Raw genomic sequence first — 16,956 nt, 5'->3', positions numbered from 1 at the left:
TAAGCAAAAAAGGTAATGGGAAATATTGGGAATTGAGGCAGGGGGGGAGTTAATGGGGAAGTTTTATAAAATTATATTATTTAAATAATAAAAGAGGATTGGAGAAATTAAATCTTAAACGGGAACATTGACTCCACTCTGAATCAACGGTCACGATTCCTTATTTCTAAAACAAGGAACTAATCAAACCCGTCCATTTTTTTTCAGAAACAAAATTATCTTACTCTAAAAGAAAAAAAAAGATTCCGTCTTTTTTTTTTCCCCCACTTTTAAAAGGCCTAAGCGTTTCAGCATTTGTTCTCTCTCGCACTTCCTTTTTCTACTTCACTCTCTTGAAAAAGGAAGAGAAGAAAAACTTGTTTGTTTTCTTCAATCAAAACCGGGTTTCCTAGCGGTGCCCGTCTCATCAGATCGGATCCGGTCTTTTTTTCAGGTGGGTTTTGTCCACGCTCCTTAGGTTTGGCTTTCATTTCTGGTTCTCTTCTAAATTTTTTTGTTTTCTTTAAAATTTTTTGTTTGCTGTTTTAGCAAAACTGTTTAAAAGAAATTACAATGCAGTTTTTTCTTCTTTAAATGAAAAGTTATTTTCTTGGCAATTTTTGGTGTTTCTTTTTTGAGTTAATTTTTTTGGCACTGTAAATTGGGGGAAAAAGAAGTTCTTATCTTTTCCCTAGTTGCAAGATGATGCAAATCCCGATTTTCCCTCAAAATATCTCAGCTTTTATTTTTTTTCCTTATCCCAAAAGCATCGTGAATTGACTATTTTTTTTGGGTCTAAAATTTAGATATTATTTATTGTTTTTAGAATTTATAATAATAAAAAAAAGATATCTTTTACTTTAGAAAAGAATCTTTTGCTTTTTATTCATGAGAAAAGAATTGAATCTCTTCCTTTCACACCTATTTGATGTGCTAACGTTCAATTTAATAACATTTAAATGCTTGTTTTTTCAAGAAAAAATATTTTCTTTAATTTGATACATAATGATTTTTTAAAACATTTATTTAATATAATAAATAGCATTTAGATATACCTTAAACGCTAAGGCTATGACCATGAGTTATAAATATTGTTGTTGTTATTAAGTATCTTCCTTTCTTTTATTGAAAATAGGCGTTGAGGATTGGAGCTAAGTTATACACTTTTAAAGGACTGCAACTTCAAACTTTTTCACTAAGCCTTTTGGCTGTTTTGAATTTTTTAGGTCAATTGGGTTTTCGAATATTTTATCTGGTATCTCGATAATGGCCGGTGAAATGACTTTGGAGAATCGTATCCTTTGCTTCAGTTCTGATTATATGTTATGCCTTCCTTGTAAGCAATTAATTCATGGTTTATAATGACATGATGTTTATAGGTTGACTGTTTCTCGTTTTATATAGCCTAGATATTGTGAAAAAACCTAAACTGTTTGATCTTTGTAGCCAGTAACAACAAGTGTCAGTGGGGATTAATCTATTTGTTTGGCATCTTAGTTATGGTGGATGGAATTGGTATATCGACGAAATCCAATTAATACTATTATCTGAATCAGCTTCATGATACCAATTTGATTATAAGGAGAGACACTTTCATGTGTTGCAATTTTCCATATTGATGTGATATGTCAGATAATTTCTCAAATTTGCAGCTGAAGTCATACTTTGACCTGGATTGATTGTGATTGTATAATCTGTGTTTTTCTGAATGTTATGTTGATTGTAGTTGTGTAATCTGTTTTTCTGAATGTTGTGTTTCTCTGATGATATTACTTAACCATGTAAACTTAGCTGAACCCATCAATGCGGTTCCGAAGTCTGAAGCTGTTCCCAAATTGGCTGAGCAGGATGCGGTACGTCATGAATTAATTATTCTAAATTTTATCGTTTATTCTAAAGTTTTTCTCCAAATTGAACTCCGTGTTTTTGCTTTATCGACTATTGTGCGTGGTTTTGTGACATTGGCATGTTTTGATGTTTCCAGAATTCTGGAAAAATTGGAATGGCATCTGATTTGACTTCCACAATATCTTCTTCACCATATGAATCTTCTGGTGCAAAAGCTGAGAGTCATCAAGACTTGGTTGGAGAACCTGGTTTCAATCAATCTACTAGCTTTGAAAATTATTACTACCCAGGTTAGATTATATGACAATCCTTCATGCTGAAACACGGCATTTGTACACAATGTTAGAATCAGGATAGCCATGGATTTTATTGCAAATGAGATTTGCTATCATTCTATCTTTCATTGTTGCCATCCATTTGTTAGAACATTTGCATGCCAAGGTCATGATGAAACACATTGATATTGTAGGTGTTTTAAATCATATGAAAAAGCAATTGTTGAAAAGTGTTCCTAAATTACCTAATTCATATTCCCCAATAAAGGATAAATGTTTTGAGGGGAACAAAACTTTTAGGCTTTAGTTCCTGACTCTATATTTATTGTGCAGATTGTCATTCTTTTCTTCTTTTGCAGTTTGGCTTACTGTTGTTTAAGATATAACTATCAAGCGTATTTAATTTTGTAAAATAACATTAATTGGATTTTTTTTCAGGTTATGATGGGTCATTCACTCAATCTGATGATAAGGGTTATTTTCTTACCGATGGTTCACTTACAGTATGTTCTTCTTGCTAGTTCCTTCGCTGCACATTTATGGCATCATCCCTTCATAATGATTTCATTTTATGGCATCTTAACATTACCAGTAATATGGAATTACAAATTCCACATGTTGACTTTTCTGGTTTTTATTGGATTGTTGCACCAGGGTGTGCAATCGGAAAATGGGTCCTTGGTCTACTATTTGCCTGGCTATAACCCATATGCTACTGGGGCTCTAATGGGTGTTGATGGGCAATGCCTTGGTCAACAACCATATTATTCATCAGGATATTTTCAGCCTCCTGTTTCCTATGCATCAGAAGCCATGCCTTGTTACTCATGGGATTCAACATATGCTGGAGATGTTTCAAATGGAATCCTTGATGGTTTTGGAAATGTAAAATATGGTTCTGGCTCTGCTTTTGCAAAGTCAAATGGTTTCAACTCAACAAAATCTAATGGCCTTGGTACTAAACTATCGAAATCTACTTACGCTCAGCCTAACAAACCACTAAGCAAGGTACTTTAAGTGTTTTGGGTTTATTCATTATGGAGATTATTGTATTTTTATTAGCAAAGCTATTTCTTGATTTTATTCCCAGTTTATGCTAGGCATACGGTTTAAATTATTTTTTATTATAAAACATGAATAGTACTTCTGTTGCATATATTGTAAATGGTGGAAACATCTATGTGAATGGTTCTTTTTGATGTTGGATTAGCATACTTGATTTAACCCCCAAAATTATGATCAATTAATACATGGCCACACTTTCTCAATGGACATAGCCTTTATATGCTACCCATTGTCTGTGTATCTGATTGTGCTTTGCAAAGCAGAAGGGAGAACTAGTACACTTTTACCTCTTCTTCTGTGATTACTTTCTGATACCTCTCCTAAGTCCCATCATTATGTTCTAGATTGTTATATGATTTATAACAGTTGAAGTTCTGCTTCCATGATGTAATCAATTTGTTTGAAGCTAATTTTAACATCATTACACTGTGGTGAATGGTTTTCAAATTTTGCAAATATTTGCTCCTTGGGATTTCAACATTTTGATTATCTGAATTCATATTACAGGGGCCTCATTCAGGTTCTGATCCATCCGCAGGATCTTATAGGGGATACTACCCAGCTGGAAGATCTTCATTTAACAACCAAAAGCAAGGTCTTTCCCAATACAATGGTCATATGAACTACAGACAGAATGGGAGAGCATGGAATCAAAATGATAGGTATAAGAAATCCAACGTTGACTTTGAAACCTCAGCTGAACTAACTTGTGGTCCAAGGGCCTTAAACAGGGCTGCCCCTTTGGACTCTTCTGTTAAGAAGGAAGGCCTGGGACTTAACTTATATAAAGATAAATACAACCTACAAGATTTCCCAACTGAGTATGAAAATGCAAAGTTCTTTGTCATTAAGTCCTACAGCGAGGATGATGTCCACAAATCCATGAAGTATAATGTGTGGTCAAGTACTCCGAATGGCAATAGGAAGCTAGATGCAGCATTCCATGAAGCTGAAACTAGAGAAAGTGAGACTGGCACCAAATGTCCTATCTTTCTTCTTTTCTCGGTGAGTTGAAAACATAACTTCTGCCAGAGTTTCCTTATCTTGGTTTTTATTTCCCTTAATCTAATAAAGTTTTCACTTTAGGAAACGGTTTCTCACTGTAGTTTAATTAGTTAACATTATCATAGTAGTAGTTTTAAGACCACTATAAGATCTAGATTTACTGTCTTAACATGCAGTTAATTAATAAGCTGCTACTTTCAATTCTTTTATGTACATATTTAAGCCTCTCTGATGCCATTTACATGTATAATATTAATTCTCATGTTGTTTCTTGACAATGTAATGTCAGGTTAATGGAAGTGGACAGTTTGTTGGCTTAGCTGAGATGATTGGCAAGGTGGACTTCAATAAAGATATGGACTTCTGGCAACTGAACAAGTGGAATGGTTTCTTCCCTGTTAAGTGGCATGTTATAAAAGACATCCCTAACAAGGAGCTCTTCCACATCATCCTAGAAAACAATGAGAACAAACCTGTAACTCATAGTAGGGACACTCAAGAGGTATTTTGGTTTCTTCTCTTGCTTTACAGCATTTTATGTTTATGGTTGTGTATGTTGAAAGCCATTGAAATTTGTGGGTGTGTTTAGTTTCTTGATTTGATGTGTTATGAAATGATTTATTTGGAAGAAAGTGAGGACCTTTCACCTTTTAATAATGAATCAAAAAGCTTCCTTTTTATTAGAAATGTGTTTAAAATGTAGAGTTGAAAAGAAATCGTTTGATAATCATTAAGCAAACCATTCGCGAATTTGCTACGCAGCTTTCTAGAACAAATTCCATGTAATTCAGTGGTGGTATTAGAAAATTTCAACTTATGTTTATATTGTCATGCATATCTGCTTAAATATTGTTTTTGTTGCAATTTGCAGATTGGTCTCAAGCAAGGCTTAGAACTGCTCAGGATTTTTAAAGGCTATTCAGAAAAATCATCATTGTTACATGACTTTGGATTTTATGAAAATCGAGAGAAGACACTTGATGCGAAAAAGAATTACAAGCCTGCTACTCTAGAATACATGGAAGATGATTTGACTGTGAGTTCTCTCAATCTCTCTCTGTGTCATTACAAATTTGTGGTTTGGAACTTCCTGAAATATGCCTTCCTCTCGTGTACTCATCCCCAAAGCAAATATAATCTTATAATTTCTTCATAGTTTTGACATTGAGGTTATAATCACTTGATGCAGAAGCAATCAAAAGCAGGAGACAGAGAAGTGGAAGAAGAGTTGAGGAGGACCAAGAAAACTGGAGATGCAACATCCATCATCAATCTCACCAAAAAACTATCCCTCAACGGCTGCAATCGGAAGAGCATCGCTGTGAAGAACCCAATAGCAAGTTCATTTCCTACCGTCCCTGCACCATAGCTTTTCAACTAGTTAAGATGTTTTTCAGCTTTTTGCTTTAAAATTCTTTGTCTATGTTGCCTTTTTTTTAATCTGAGTTGGATTTTTAGTTGACAAAGCAATGAATTTGAATTAGCTTTTGCTGGAGTTTTTTAAATTTCCGAAATAGTTACAATTGCTTTGGTTTCCATTTTCTGTTCCTTTAAACTGCTGAATGAAGTATATTAATAAATATGAAGAATTACAATCTGATTAGAAGAAGATATTATTTGGATGTCACACTTTCTTCTATGGATTATGCTTTCAAAGCAAACAGCTTTTTCTTACAAGAAAAATTACAGGATCCCTGAACAAGAAGAGAAAAAAGTTATAAATGGTACAACAAATTCAGTGGCAAAATATGTACTTGGTCCCTTTCTGTTTTGAAAGGGCCTTGCACGACAACACTCATAAAAATGGCATATAAACATATTTTTCCACATTTTTAAAATTTAGATTCATAAAAAATACAAAACTGTTAGGCTAGTTTGCTCTCTACATTTAATCGCGTATAAAGACAGGTGGCAATTTTTAATCGTAAAGAGCCTATTTTCTCAGCACATAAAGAAAAACACAAAGCTACTAATAAATCGTAGGCTAATTAACCTTATCGCTGAAGCGTAACAAGAGTCAACGAACGTTAGATACTACTCTCCTGTCAATAACAATAGAAAATTTCTTCAAAGCTTTTTATTAAGAAATAAGTAAGATTCACTTGACTACTTAAAATTAACCAGTATAAAACCATGTGATCCATTCTCCTTTACATTATTCATAGGGTTTATTGTCTCACTGTTGATATTATTCATAGCCAAGTGATGAAACTATCACCACATATCAATATGTGTGAAAGCAATGGACGTTGGATAATGAGAACTTGACACGCGTCCATATCCTTCTTCAATTGATTTATGATTTATCGTTGTGCGAACCCTTAGAACATAGCTAGCTAAGCTACTACAAAGAATGTCTAATTTTTTCTATTTTCTATTTCCTATTAGATATAAGTGTAAACTGGTGATCTGCAACATCTATTCTATCTGCAACATCTATTCTATCTATCAAGAGAACAGTACACTGTACATCCATTATTCTATTTCCTATTAGCCCTCCAAGTTTCTTTTTTTTGGCTGCTTACTTTCAAGGAAATGCCTTGTGTTTGCAACTGCTATTCAGTCCATAGTTCTCAGGTCTTAGGTTACCCGAAATGAAAAGCTACATACTTTCACACTTCAAGAGAAACATAACTGATATCTGATGGGATTTAAAAAAGTAATTACACCTATTCCTGCTAATTGTTTTTAGCTCTGCGAACACAACAGAAAGATTTATACTTGCAGATTTCGGTAAATGCTTGAGCCTACTCCATTTTGATTATTTTCATCAACACCTCGTAAAATTTATAAAAATGGCAGTAGTACATAATCCTTATCTCCCTTGGCAATTTGGAAGTGCTTTTTAAGCATTCAAAGTGCTAATCAAACAATACCTACAAATTAGCAATAATGAGTCTCTACATACCTCCATTGCAGTTTTCACTTCTGTCTTACTGCTTACTGTAGGCATCTTAAATTGGAATTGACAGCTTCATTTCTTATTAGCGGGTGAGGAGTCATCAGAGCTAGTTTCTTCAAGCACTGAAAGACTCGTCACTGTCACTCATAAAGCATGAACTACTCTTCTTGTTTAAACATTTTTCCAAGTCCAAGCCAAAGTTCTGGCACATCAAGTGAGCTGGATCCAAGCCCATGTTTTTTCTTAACGAAGTAACCAAGTGGGCTCAGCTGGATCCATGCAATAGGGACATAGGAGCCTTCCAGCACCCAAAAAGCATCATACATCTTGACGTCTTCGATTTTAGTGATATGTTTTGGTGTTTGTTTCGAGTGACAATTACGGTGCGAACCTCATGCGAACCTAAATTAGAGACCTTAGATGAGTGACCGATGATGTGGTCCATCCATATTGTCACATCATAGATAAGCATTGCAAATTTACTACCGTTTCAACCAGTTAGACACCAATATGGAGAGAGAACAACCCCCTATTTGCCCCATACTTTAAATATTTAGTTCCAATGACTGGGCTTTGAAGAGACTTGAAATATCCTTATTCATGCAATTTGGGGTTAACTTGGATTGAAAGGGTGGTCAGATACTACAATGGAGAAAATTCAATGCATAGCAGATATTGGGTTTGGTGCAAACAAGTTTTTACATACGAAGGACAATAGAAGAGTAGATTCAAACTTGCCTTCTTCTGTGTTATCAGCTGAAGGAGCAAGGTAAATGATACTAGTGCGTATCGGTATTGTTATATATTTCTTAAATATCAGTTGTTTTTAAATTATAAGTGCTGTAAAGCTTTGTATATGGTTCATTTACAGTAGTTAATATTATTACTGTTTTCCCCTTTGTAAGATTTAGGGAGGTTATAGTTTTACTCTTGTATTACAATGAATGTTGAGCAACCATGTAGAGGGAAAGGGTGGGGAGATAATACACCGGAAAGAGAGAGAAGTTTGTCAAGTTACATAATGATGGAGGTATAAATATTAATCATGTTTCTTATAATTATGTACAGTTATAAATCTATGGAAATCCGTGTATGTATCTGACAACTTTTTTATCTTCTTGTAACAGGAAAAACTTATGGGTATTATACAAAATATTCAGACTAACATTTCAAAACTAAGTGGAAAGTTAGAGGTGATCGAGGAGAAGGTTGATCATCTATTGGAAAGGGGTTTAGATAGAACCGATGATAAGAGTAACGGTGTTAGGAAAAGTAAGACAGCGAGTGGAGAGAATATTATAGATGGGGGTTTGTGGGAAGATGGAATATTCAAGATGTTGTTCTCATCAAACTGCGTTTATGGATAACCCTAGAGATAATAATGAAAATATAATGATGGTTTGGACTTGAAGGAAGAAAAGATCGAAATATTAGATGAAGGTGATGAAGCGTGGAAGAAAGTGGAAGGGTCTAATGTGGTTGGGAAGAGGAGGGTAACGTCAACACCTATGAGTCAGAAATTATCATGTAACGAATCTCCACATTAGAGTTGGAGTGACTGTTTCGTTTAAGCAAGCAGACTTCAATTCAAATATTAGGGAAGATCGTAGTTGTTTTCATCATTGTGCATTGTATCCTGAAAGGGCGAACAAATATTGAGGATGTATTGGATTTAGATGACTATAGATCGGCGAAAAAAAATATAAGGTGCGAAAAGAGAATCTATTTTAAGAGGCTTTTAATTGTGAAATTGGACTATCGATTGTAACATTCTGATTTTTGGCCTAGTCAGAACAGTGGTTTCGGGATCACAAATCCGATGAGAAAAAAATTATTTTTACTATATTTTTATGGCCTACAATTTCACGGAATGATTTCGTGAAAATTTCGTTAAAAACTTTCGACGTTTGGGCACTCAATTTAGTCAAAAGAACTAAATTGTAAAAAGTGCAAAAGTTGAGTTCTACATGTTAGAGGTGTCCAATTGTTATGAAATTTTAAATTGGAGGTCTTTATATGGCAATTAGACCATTGGTTAAGTTATGGACAAAAATGAGCATGAGATAAGTGAAATAGGAAAAATTTAAGTTAGGGGCATTTTGGTAATTTGGCAATTAAAATGAATTAAAAGGGAAAAAGATGGCAAATTGTGCTCCTCTTCTTCATTTGACCAAATTTAGTAAGGGGAGAAGCCATAGTTAGGGTTTTCAAGCTTCCAAGCTCTATAGTAGGTGATTCCAAGCCCCGTTTTTAATATTTTTTTACGTTTTTGGAGTTCCGGTAACTTGATTTAGCTTATTCGAGCAATAATTTAACCTAGGGTTTATATTTGGAAAACTACTCATAGGTGAAATGTGTTTATTTTGATGTTTTATAGTTAGACAGGGTCAGAATGGTTAAATTATTGCTAGAATAAGCTAAATCAAGTTACCGAGACTCTAAAAACGTAAAGAACATTAAAAACGAGGCTTGGAATCACTTACTATATAGCTTCGAAGTTTGAAAACCCTAACTATGGCTTCCCCCTTGCTAATTTCGGCCAAATGAAGAAGATAACACAATTTGCCATCTTTTTCCCTTTTAATTCATTTTATTACCAAATTACCAAAATGCTCTTAACTTAAAAATTTTCTATTTCACTTATCTCATATTCATTTTTGTCCATAACTTAACCAATGGTCTAATTTCCATATAAATACCTTCAATTTAAAATTTCATAACAATTGGACACCTCTAACATGTAGAACTCAACTTGTACACTTTTTACAATTTAGTCTTTTTAACTAAATTGAGTGCCCAAACGTCGAAATTTTTGAACGAAATTTTCACGAAATCATTTAGTGAAATTGTAGGCCATAAAAATATAGTAAAAATAAATTTTTTCTTATCGAATTTGTGGTCCCGAAACCACTGTTCCGACTAGGCCCAAAATCGGGATGTTACAATCATTAGAAAAATCAAAAAGTAATGAAAAGAAAGTAAGCAAAGATAAATAAATTATTCTAATAAAGCATTGAAGGTGGGTGCGATTACTGATACAATATTTACTTATTTTTTTTTTTATAATGGATTGTTGAAAATTAAATCGAAAGCAAAAGGGCAAGTATAATCCTTTTCAGATGGTGATTTCGAAGGCATGACCAATAGAATGGATGATAACGGAGTTCATACAGATTAAAAAATCAATTGACCAAAGGTATGTTCGATAAACCTTATCCAATTGTTTAATATTGGTTGTAGTTGATGATCTTAATTGACAAATGCATACTAGTTTTGTCATTATAGGATTGTTGATTTTACAAATCAATACGTTTTGGTTAGAATTTTTATTATTATTTAAATATAACAATAGTTTCTATTATATTTAATAGTAGATCAATGTAGTATATTAAGGTAATAAATCTTGTGGTTAAGATGTGGTCAAAAAATGTAAAAGCCGACAGTCAAAACATGGCTCGATGGTATATGCCAACACATTTCATAAGTAATAAATTGATTGTCATAGACATTCAAAACCGTTAGATCCTCATGTTTGATAGCATGTCCTTGTGGGGAGATAATTTGAATGAACAAATTGAAAATTTCAATTTTTTGTTCTTATGTTATAAAAGTTGTTGAAAAAAATAGTCAAAGTAAAACGAACGTAAAAAAAGACAGTGATTTCATGGCAAATCTAGCAAGTAGATTCTAGAATTTGCGGTCAACACTTTCTACTTTTTGATAAAGAATCTACCGCGTCTCAAAAATTATTTTTTCAGTTTAAACTTCCAAACATGTTCCTTCAAACATCTAAACTAAATTAACTGAAGCTTGTCTTGAAAACGCATCTACGCACGTATCAACCGTCCACGTCAGCACATCTTCGACGCTCCCCTTCCCAACTTTTCAACGACCCTTTCAATCATACAGTATCTTTTTTTAATAATTATAATTAGGAAAAAAAAATTCAAAAAAGAATAACAGATCGAAGAAAATACAAGCAGAAGCACAAGCTCCCCACTGAATCTCGAATCTTTTCTTCTTTTTAGCTAAATCTCTCTTTTTTTTCATTTTTCATTTTTGCTTTTAAGATCTCTTCCAATGGTTTCGGCAATTTCAATTGATTTAGTGCCCTTTTATTAAGAGCTAATTTGATCCAATTTTTTGAAAAAAAAAATGAGAAGCAACGGTGGGTCTGGAGAATCAGCTTCAACTCAATCACCACGAAACCCTAGCTCACAAAAAGCAGAGAGGCCACCGGTACTGAAGAAGTTCAAACCTATAGAACCGGATGATCCGCGGCCCACACCACACTTTCCGGGTCCTCTTTTCCCCGCCGTTCGTCGCGTCACCAGTCTTCCACCGTCGTCAAATCGACGTGCCTCGTTTGATACCGATGCTGATAAGCCGAGTAGCGTAGGAGATGTTACTGCCAGTAATCTTAATAACATTGATGTTGTGAATAGTTTATCAGATAGGGATTGGATGTATCCTTCATTTCTTGGCCCTCATGCGGCGAGGAATCGGGTGATGACGGTTAAAGCGGCGTCGAGGCAGCCGATTCGAGGAGGTGGGGAACGATTAGTGGATAGGGTTGAAAGTAAGGTGGTGGATGAGAAGCAGCAAAGTAACACTCCTGTCAACAAGGAGGAAGTCAAAATCGTGGCGAGTCAAGTTTCTACGACGATGACTGAGAGGAGTTCGGTGAGTTCGTGGAGTGCGAGGAGGATTCTACGGGTGAAATTGAAGCGTTATTTCATCTTTTCAGTGGTGAGTTAATTGTTTTTTTTCAGAGTAAAACTTTTATAAATCAAGCTTTAATTAAAATAATAAAGCAAAATAGAGTAATTTTAGTCATGTCGTGGTTCTGATTTCTAATACATTTTTTTGGTTTCTTCTTATTTTTGCAGATCATTTTCAGTTGTATATATCCTTTAACTTATGTAATTCATCTGCGGAATAAAGTTGAAAGACTAGAGGTAAGAGTATTTACATAACATTGCTGATTCAAATATATATATAGATTCAGACATCTTGGTTTCTTATTAAGATAATATCATCCTTTTTGTATATTTTAATTGCTGATTGAAAAATGAAATAGCCATTTTCAGTACTAATTACTAGATGGATAACAGTTTGTCTTGAAACCAAAATTTTGAGAGAGATATTTTTCCTATTTGGTTGCTTAAATGGCAAGGAACTGGACTGAGGGGGAAAAAGAACTTGGAGCTGGCGATGGATTTTTAGTTTCCTAGAAATTTTATTTTAATATTTTCTGTAACATTAGCTGTTGGAACTTGAACATTGGTATTGGTAAGTTTGTAATTAGTGGCATTTGCTTGCAGGTAGAGAATATTAACCTTCGTCGATGGTGTAGTGAAACCGATGTTGGTAACTACAGCAATGAAGTTTTGCAGCCTGAAGATGATAGTTCATATAAAATTTTTGGTAATGCTGACAGTAAAACTGTTGCTTTATATACCGTGATGTTCACCCTCATGATGCCTTTTGTGCTGTACAAATGTCTTGATTATCTTCCGCAAATAAAGATTCTATCCAAAAGAACAAAGCCTAACAAGGAGGAGGTTCCCTTGAAGAAGAGAATTGCATATATGGTGGATGTTTGTTTCTCTGTATATCCTTATGCAAAGCTGCTTGCACTCCTTTTTGCAACGATATTTCTTATAGGATTTGGTGGCTTGGCATTGTATGCTGTCACTGATGGAAGCCTTACTGAAGCTCTTTGGCTTTCATGGACATTTGTGGCTGATTCTGGCAATCATTCTGATAGTATTGGAATTGGTCCTAGGATTGTGTCTGTCTCTATAAGTTCTGGAGGCATGCTGATATTCGCAATGATGCTAGGGCTCGTCTCAGATGCTATCTCAGAAAAGGTTGATTCACTCCGAAAAGGAAAGAGTGAAGTCATTGAAAAGAACCATATGCTAATTCTTGGATGGAGTGACAAATTGGTAACTCTCTTTATTTTGTATATCCTTTCCAAGGCAGTCTTTAAGTGATACTGAATCTCTAATTTTGGCCTTGTAAGAGATAGAAAGCCTCGGGTTTAAGAAATAATCATTTTTTATTTTAGGGATCACTTTTGAAGCAACTAGCAATAGCGAACAAAAGTATTGGGGGTGGAGTGGTTGTAGTACTTGCAGAAAGAGACAAGGAGGAAATGGAGATGGAAATAGCTAAGCTGGAATTTGATTTTATGGGAACATCTGTCATATGCAGGAGTGGAAGTCCTCTGATTCTTGCTGATTTAAAGAAGGTAATTTGACATCTTTATAGTTTACTTCTTTTATTTTCCGATCCTGTGCTGAGATTTTAAATCAGTTTAACATTAGATGGGTTACCAGATTCAACCTGACGAACATTCAGTGGGTTGTTGCCTTTATTTATATGTTCTGATCATTTCATTTTCTCCCTTTTTTTTGCTCATTACGCAACTGCATCTGTATTTACATTCTTCTAATTACAGGTCTCTGTATCGAAAGCACGTGCCATTATTGTCTTGGCAACTGATGAAAATGCAGATCAGGTTGCTCAAACTTCCATTTCAATCATGTTTCTCAACTTCTTTTTCTTGGACAACATCAATGATTATGTGTTCTTTTACCAGAGTGATGCACGTGCCTTGAGGGTTGTGCTCAGTCTAACTGGAGTAAAGGAGGGTTTGAGAGGTCATGTTGTGGTTGAAATGAGTGACCTTGACAATGAGCCCCTGGTAAAGCTTGTTGGAGGAGATCTCATAGAAACTGTTGTTGCACATGATGTGATTGGTCGCTTGATGATACAGTGTGCCCTGCAACCTGGCCTTGCACAGGTTACTCTCTTACTTAAGTTTCACTTTTAAATTTCTTGAAGTACATCTATTGAAAGTATGTCCTGTAATTATCAATGAAATTATTCAAATTTAGTTATTTGTGAACAAGGTGCTCATTTTCGTTTGGCTACAAACATCTTGGTTGGACTGAATGATCAAACTATTCTCCAATTGATGTGCCTAATTGCTTTTCTCAGCACCTCAATTTGCTTTATATTTGGCCTTTTCCCCGTCCTCTTATACCCTTTTCCCCATCTCTTTTGCTCACCTGTTTAAGTCAGTCCTTTGCTATGCCATATTTGCCTCTAATCCCATCTTAACATTCACCACCAGGCTATTCTCATTCTCTACATTGTTTCTCAAAGTGCCAACTACTTCATTAGAGGAAAAGATGGTTTCTTAGTCCTCATACATTTCATGAAAATGCTAGTTGCACATTCACAATTTTGTATAGTCTCTCCACTTCTAATCTTTCATGTTATTTTCCTCTTCATATCACTAAAATGTTTCCGATCAGGGTCCAACTATATTATTGGTCATCTTCTATTTCCCATTATCATTTGAATAACATGAATATTATGATTTATGTTCCTCATTTTTTCCCTTTAGTTTGTTTTTTTTATCAAATTGAAGATATTCTTTTCCCTTTAGTTTGATTTTTATTTTTCTATTTTCAGATATGGGAGGATATATTGGGGTTTGAAAATGATGAGTTTTACATCAAAAGGTGGCCTGAATTGGATGGTATGCAGTTTGAAGATGTGCTCATTTCATTTCCTGATGCAATTCCTTGTGGAGTCAAGGTTGCTGCAGATAATGGGAAGATAATCCTAAATCCAGATGATAGTTATGTACTAAAAGAAGGGGATGGAGTCCTTGTTATAGCCGAGGATGATGACACTTATTCTCCTGGTCCTCTTCCAGAGGTAATTTTTCTTTAGGCAGGGTTCTTGAATGCCGAAATGTTAGTTAATAAAAAGCATATCTGTGCAGCATTTACCGATGGTAATCCTGTGTTTGACATGCTGCATGCAGGTACGTAGAGTTAGCTTCCCAAAAGTACCTGAACTTCCGAAATATCCCGAGAGGATACTGTTCTGTGGCTGGCGGCGTGATATTCATGATATGATTATGGTAATGCATTTGCTTATAGTTCTTAACCATATAACTTTTCAATACCCTTTTTGTTATGCATCAGAAGGAATGGAGCTTAAAATGTGATTAAAAAAAATTAAGAGATTGGAGTTTCTACTTCCTATTCAGTCTCATCCTGCTTGATATGTGAACCATGTTTAACTTTTTAGGTTCTGGAGGCATTTCTCGCCCCGGGTTCAGAACTGTGGATGTTCAACGAGGTTACAGAAAAAGAAAGAGAGAGGAAACTGATTGATGGTGGACTTGATATTTCTGGATTAGAGAACATAAAACTCGTCCACCGTGAGGGAAATGCCGTCATTAGAAGGCACTTAGAAAGCCTGCCTTTGGAGACTTTTGATTCTGTAAGTTATTATATCCTCTATCCTTGTTGGCATAACTCCAACGTACCTCTAATATATGTTACCTCGCTCCAGTATTTAGTATTGTTGTTTCTTAAGTCCATTGTTTTAGTCACTCACTCCGATCGTAAGTCAACTGATTACTAACTCTAAAGGACAGATTTTAATTCTTGCAGATGAATCACTGGAGGACTCTGTAGTGCATTCAGACTCTAGATCTCTTGCCACCCTTCTCCTTATTCGAGACATACAGGCAAGTGTTATACTGTTTTTCAGATTATGTAAACAAACTAGGTTACCAAAATCTGTGATGACCTAGATTTATGCGATAATTTACTCTATAAACCGGCATCTTTTAGCTTCTTGCTGATAGATGATACAGGTTCCATGAAAACAGCTTCATCGATCTCAAATGCTAACATGAACAGACTATCAAAATAGGAAAAACTAAAGATTATGAAAGTATAATTAAGGATTTTGTTATTTATCTTTAATAAGTAGCATTAGGCTGATTACATGTTGACACTCCCAAGTCCTGACCATGGCTGGTACTTTTGCTTCCTTGTGGTTTGCAGTCGAAACGTCTCCCTTACAGAGATACAAAGTCAACTTCTTTACGGCTTGCTGGATTCACTCACAGCTCTTGGATTCGTGAAATGCAGCAAGCTTCAGATAAATCAATCATCATTAGTGAAATTTTGGACTCTAGGACAAGGAACCTGGTTTCAGTCTCGAGAATCAGTGACTATGTGCTTTCAAATGAGCTTGTAAGCATGGCACTGGCAATGGTGGCTGAAGACAAGCAAATAAATCGTGTTCTTGAGGAGCTTTTTGCAGAGGAGGTAATTCTCACACCCCTCAAATACTGTTGTTGCTTTCGAAATGAGAGCTACGAAACCTTTGCTAAATTTCTAGCCCCGTTCTTTCACAGGGGAACGAAATGTGTATCAAACCAGCAGAATTCTACTTATTCGACCAGGAAGAGTTATGCTTTTATGAAATAATGATCAGGGGTCGGCAAAGACAAGAAATCATCATCGGCTACCGCCTTGCAAACTCCGAACGTGCAATTATCAACCCTCCAAAAAAATCAGAACAAAGAAAATGGTCTCTCGATGATGTTTTCGTTGTCATCTCATCCGGTTCTTGAATAGGGCGGATAGGTTACTTCCCTCCGCCGTTGTGCTATTAGCTGTTATCCTCCTTAACCCATCTATATATATATATATATTTACACTTGCATTTTCAACCATAACTAGAGAATTTTACCGACAAAAAATATCTTCATGACACAGTTAGGTAGAAAGCCTTAATGTCATGATTCAACGCAACAATTATGTTGCAAGATCGGGGATTTCTTTTTTATAAAAGGTGATAGCAAATGAATCCATTGACGGTACTCTCCTGAAGCACTAGGTTGTTTTTAGGGCTAAGCTAAAAATATTTTTTAGGAGGGGTTGAGATTAAATTATAAAAATGAGAGTTAAAATGTAATTTCACCTTTATATTAGCCTCTATTTTTACGGTTTTTAAAGGGATTAAATTGAAATTTTAGCATTTTTGGAAGGTGCAAAT

The 16,956-nt window shown here is 35.0% G+C and overlaps 2 protein-coding genes and 1 long non-coding RNA gene across 7 annotated transcripts; 2 read left to right on the top strand and 1 right to left on the bottom strand.

The window, feature by feature from the left end:
* The first annotated feature begins 266 nt into the window (after positions 1 to 266).
* LOC105795506 (YTH domain-containing protein ECT1) lies at positions 267 to 5,677 on the top strand. 4 transcript variants are annotated; one of them, XM_012625154.2, is made up of 10 exons: positions 267 to 433; positions 1,206 to 1,273; positions 1,771 to 1,832; positions 1,964 to 2,117; positions 2,541 to 2,605; positions 2,757 to 3,110; positions 3,675 to 4,172; positions 4,462 to 4,674; positions 5,044 to 5,208; positions 5,362 to 5,677. In XM_012625154.2, the coding sequence occupies exons 2-10, from the start codon at positions 1,246 to 1,248 to the stop codon at positions 5,539 to 5,541; spliced, it is 1,719 nt and encodes a 572-aa protein (XP_012480608.1). In that variant the 5' UTR covers positions 267 to 433; positions 1,206 to 1,245; the 3' UTR covers positions 5,542 to 5,677. The 4 variants fall into 4 exon arrangements, with proteins under 4 accessions (XP_012480608.1, XP_052484741.1, XP_052484743.1 ...); XM_052628781.1 differs by having other exon boundaries at positions 1,206 to 1,315; XM_052628783.1 differs by having other exon boundaries at positions 287 to 433; positions 1,115 to 1,273.
* A 33-nt stretch (positions 5,678 to 5,710) lies between these two features.
* Positions 5,711 to 7,205, bottom strand: LOC128039886 (uncharacterized). The gene is made up of 2 exons (XR_008194645.1): positions 7,081 to 7,205; positions 5,711 to 5,866 (listed from the first exon to the last, which is right to left on the bottom strand). It is a non-coding gene; the product is annotated as an uncharacterized LOC128039886 (long non-coding RNA).
* A 3,803-nt stretch (positions 7,206 to 11,008) lies between these two features.
* On the top strand, positions 11,009 to 16,780 carry LOC105795505 (ion channel DMI1). 2 transcript variants are annotated; one of them, XM_012625153.2, is made up of 12 exons: positions 11,012 to 11,823; positions 11,964 to 12,032; positions 12,399 to 13,025; positions 13,148 to 13,330; positions 13,541 to 13,600; positions 13,682 to 13,885; positions 14,563 to 14,811; positions 14,921 to 15,019; positions 15,190 to 15,384; positions 15,542 to 15,634; positions 15,957 to 16,223; positions 16,313 to 16,780. In XM_012625153.2, the coding sequence occupies exons 1-12, from the start codon at positions 11,230 to 11,232 to the stop codon at positions 16,529 to 16,531; spliced, it is 2,859 nt and encodes a 952-aa protein (XP_012480607.1). In that variant the 5' UTR covers positions 11,012 to 11,229; the 3' UTR covers positions 16,532 to 16,780. The 2 variants fall into 2 exon arrangements, 1 of the variants encoding a protein (XP_012480607.1); XR_001134261.2 differs by lacking the exon at positions 16,313 to 16,780 and having other exon boundaries at positions 11,009 to 11,823; positions 15,558 to 15,634; positions 15,957 to 16,106.
* Positions 16,781 to 16,956: the final 176 nt, after the last annotated feature.

The sequence above is a fragment of the Gossypium raimondii genome, chromosome 3, assembly GCF_025698545.1.
Source record: "Gossypium raimondii isolate GPD5lz chromosome 3, ASM2569854v1, whole genome shotgun sequence".
In the NCBI taxonomy this organism is placed as follows: domain Eukaryota; kingdom Viridiplantae; phylum Streptophyta; class Magnoliopsida; order Malvales; family Malvaceae; genus Gossypium; species Gossypium raimondii.
Note: the sequence above shows the minus strand (reverse complement) of the source record. Positions and strands in the feature narration are given on the sequence as shown.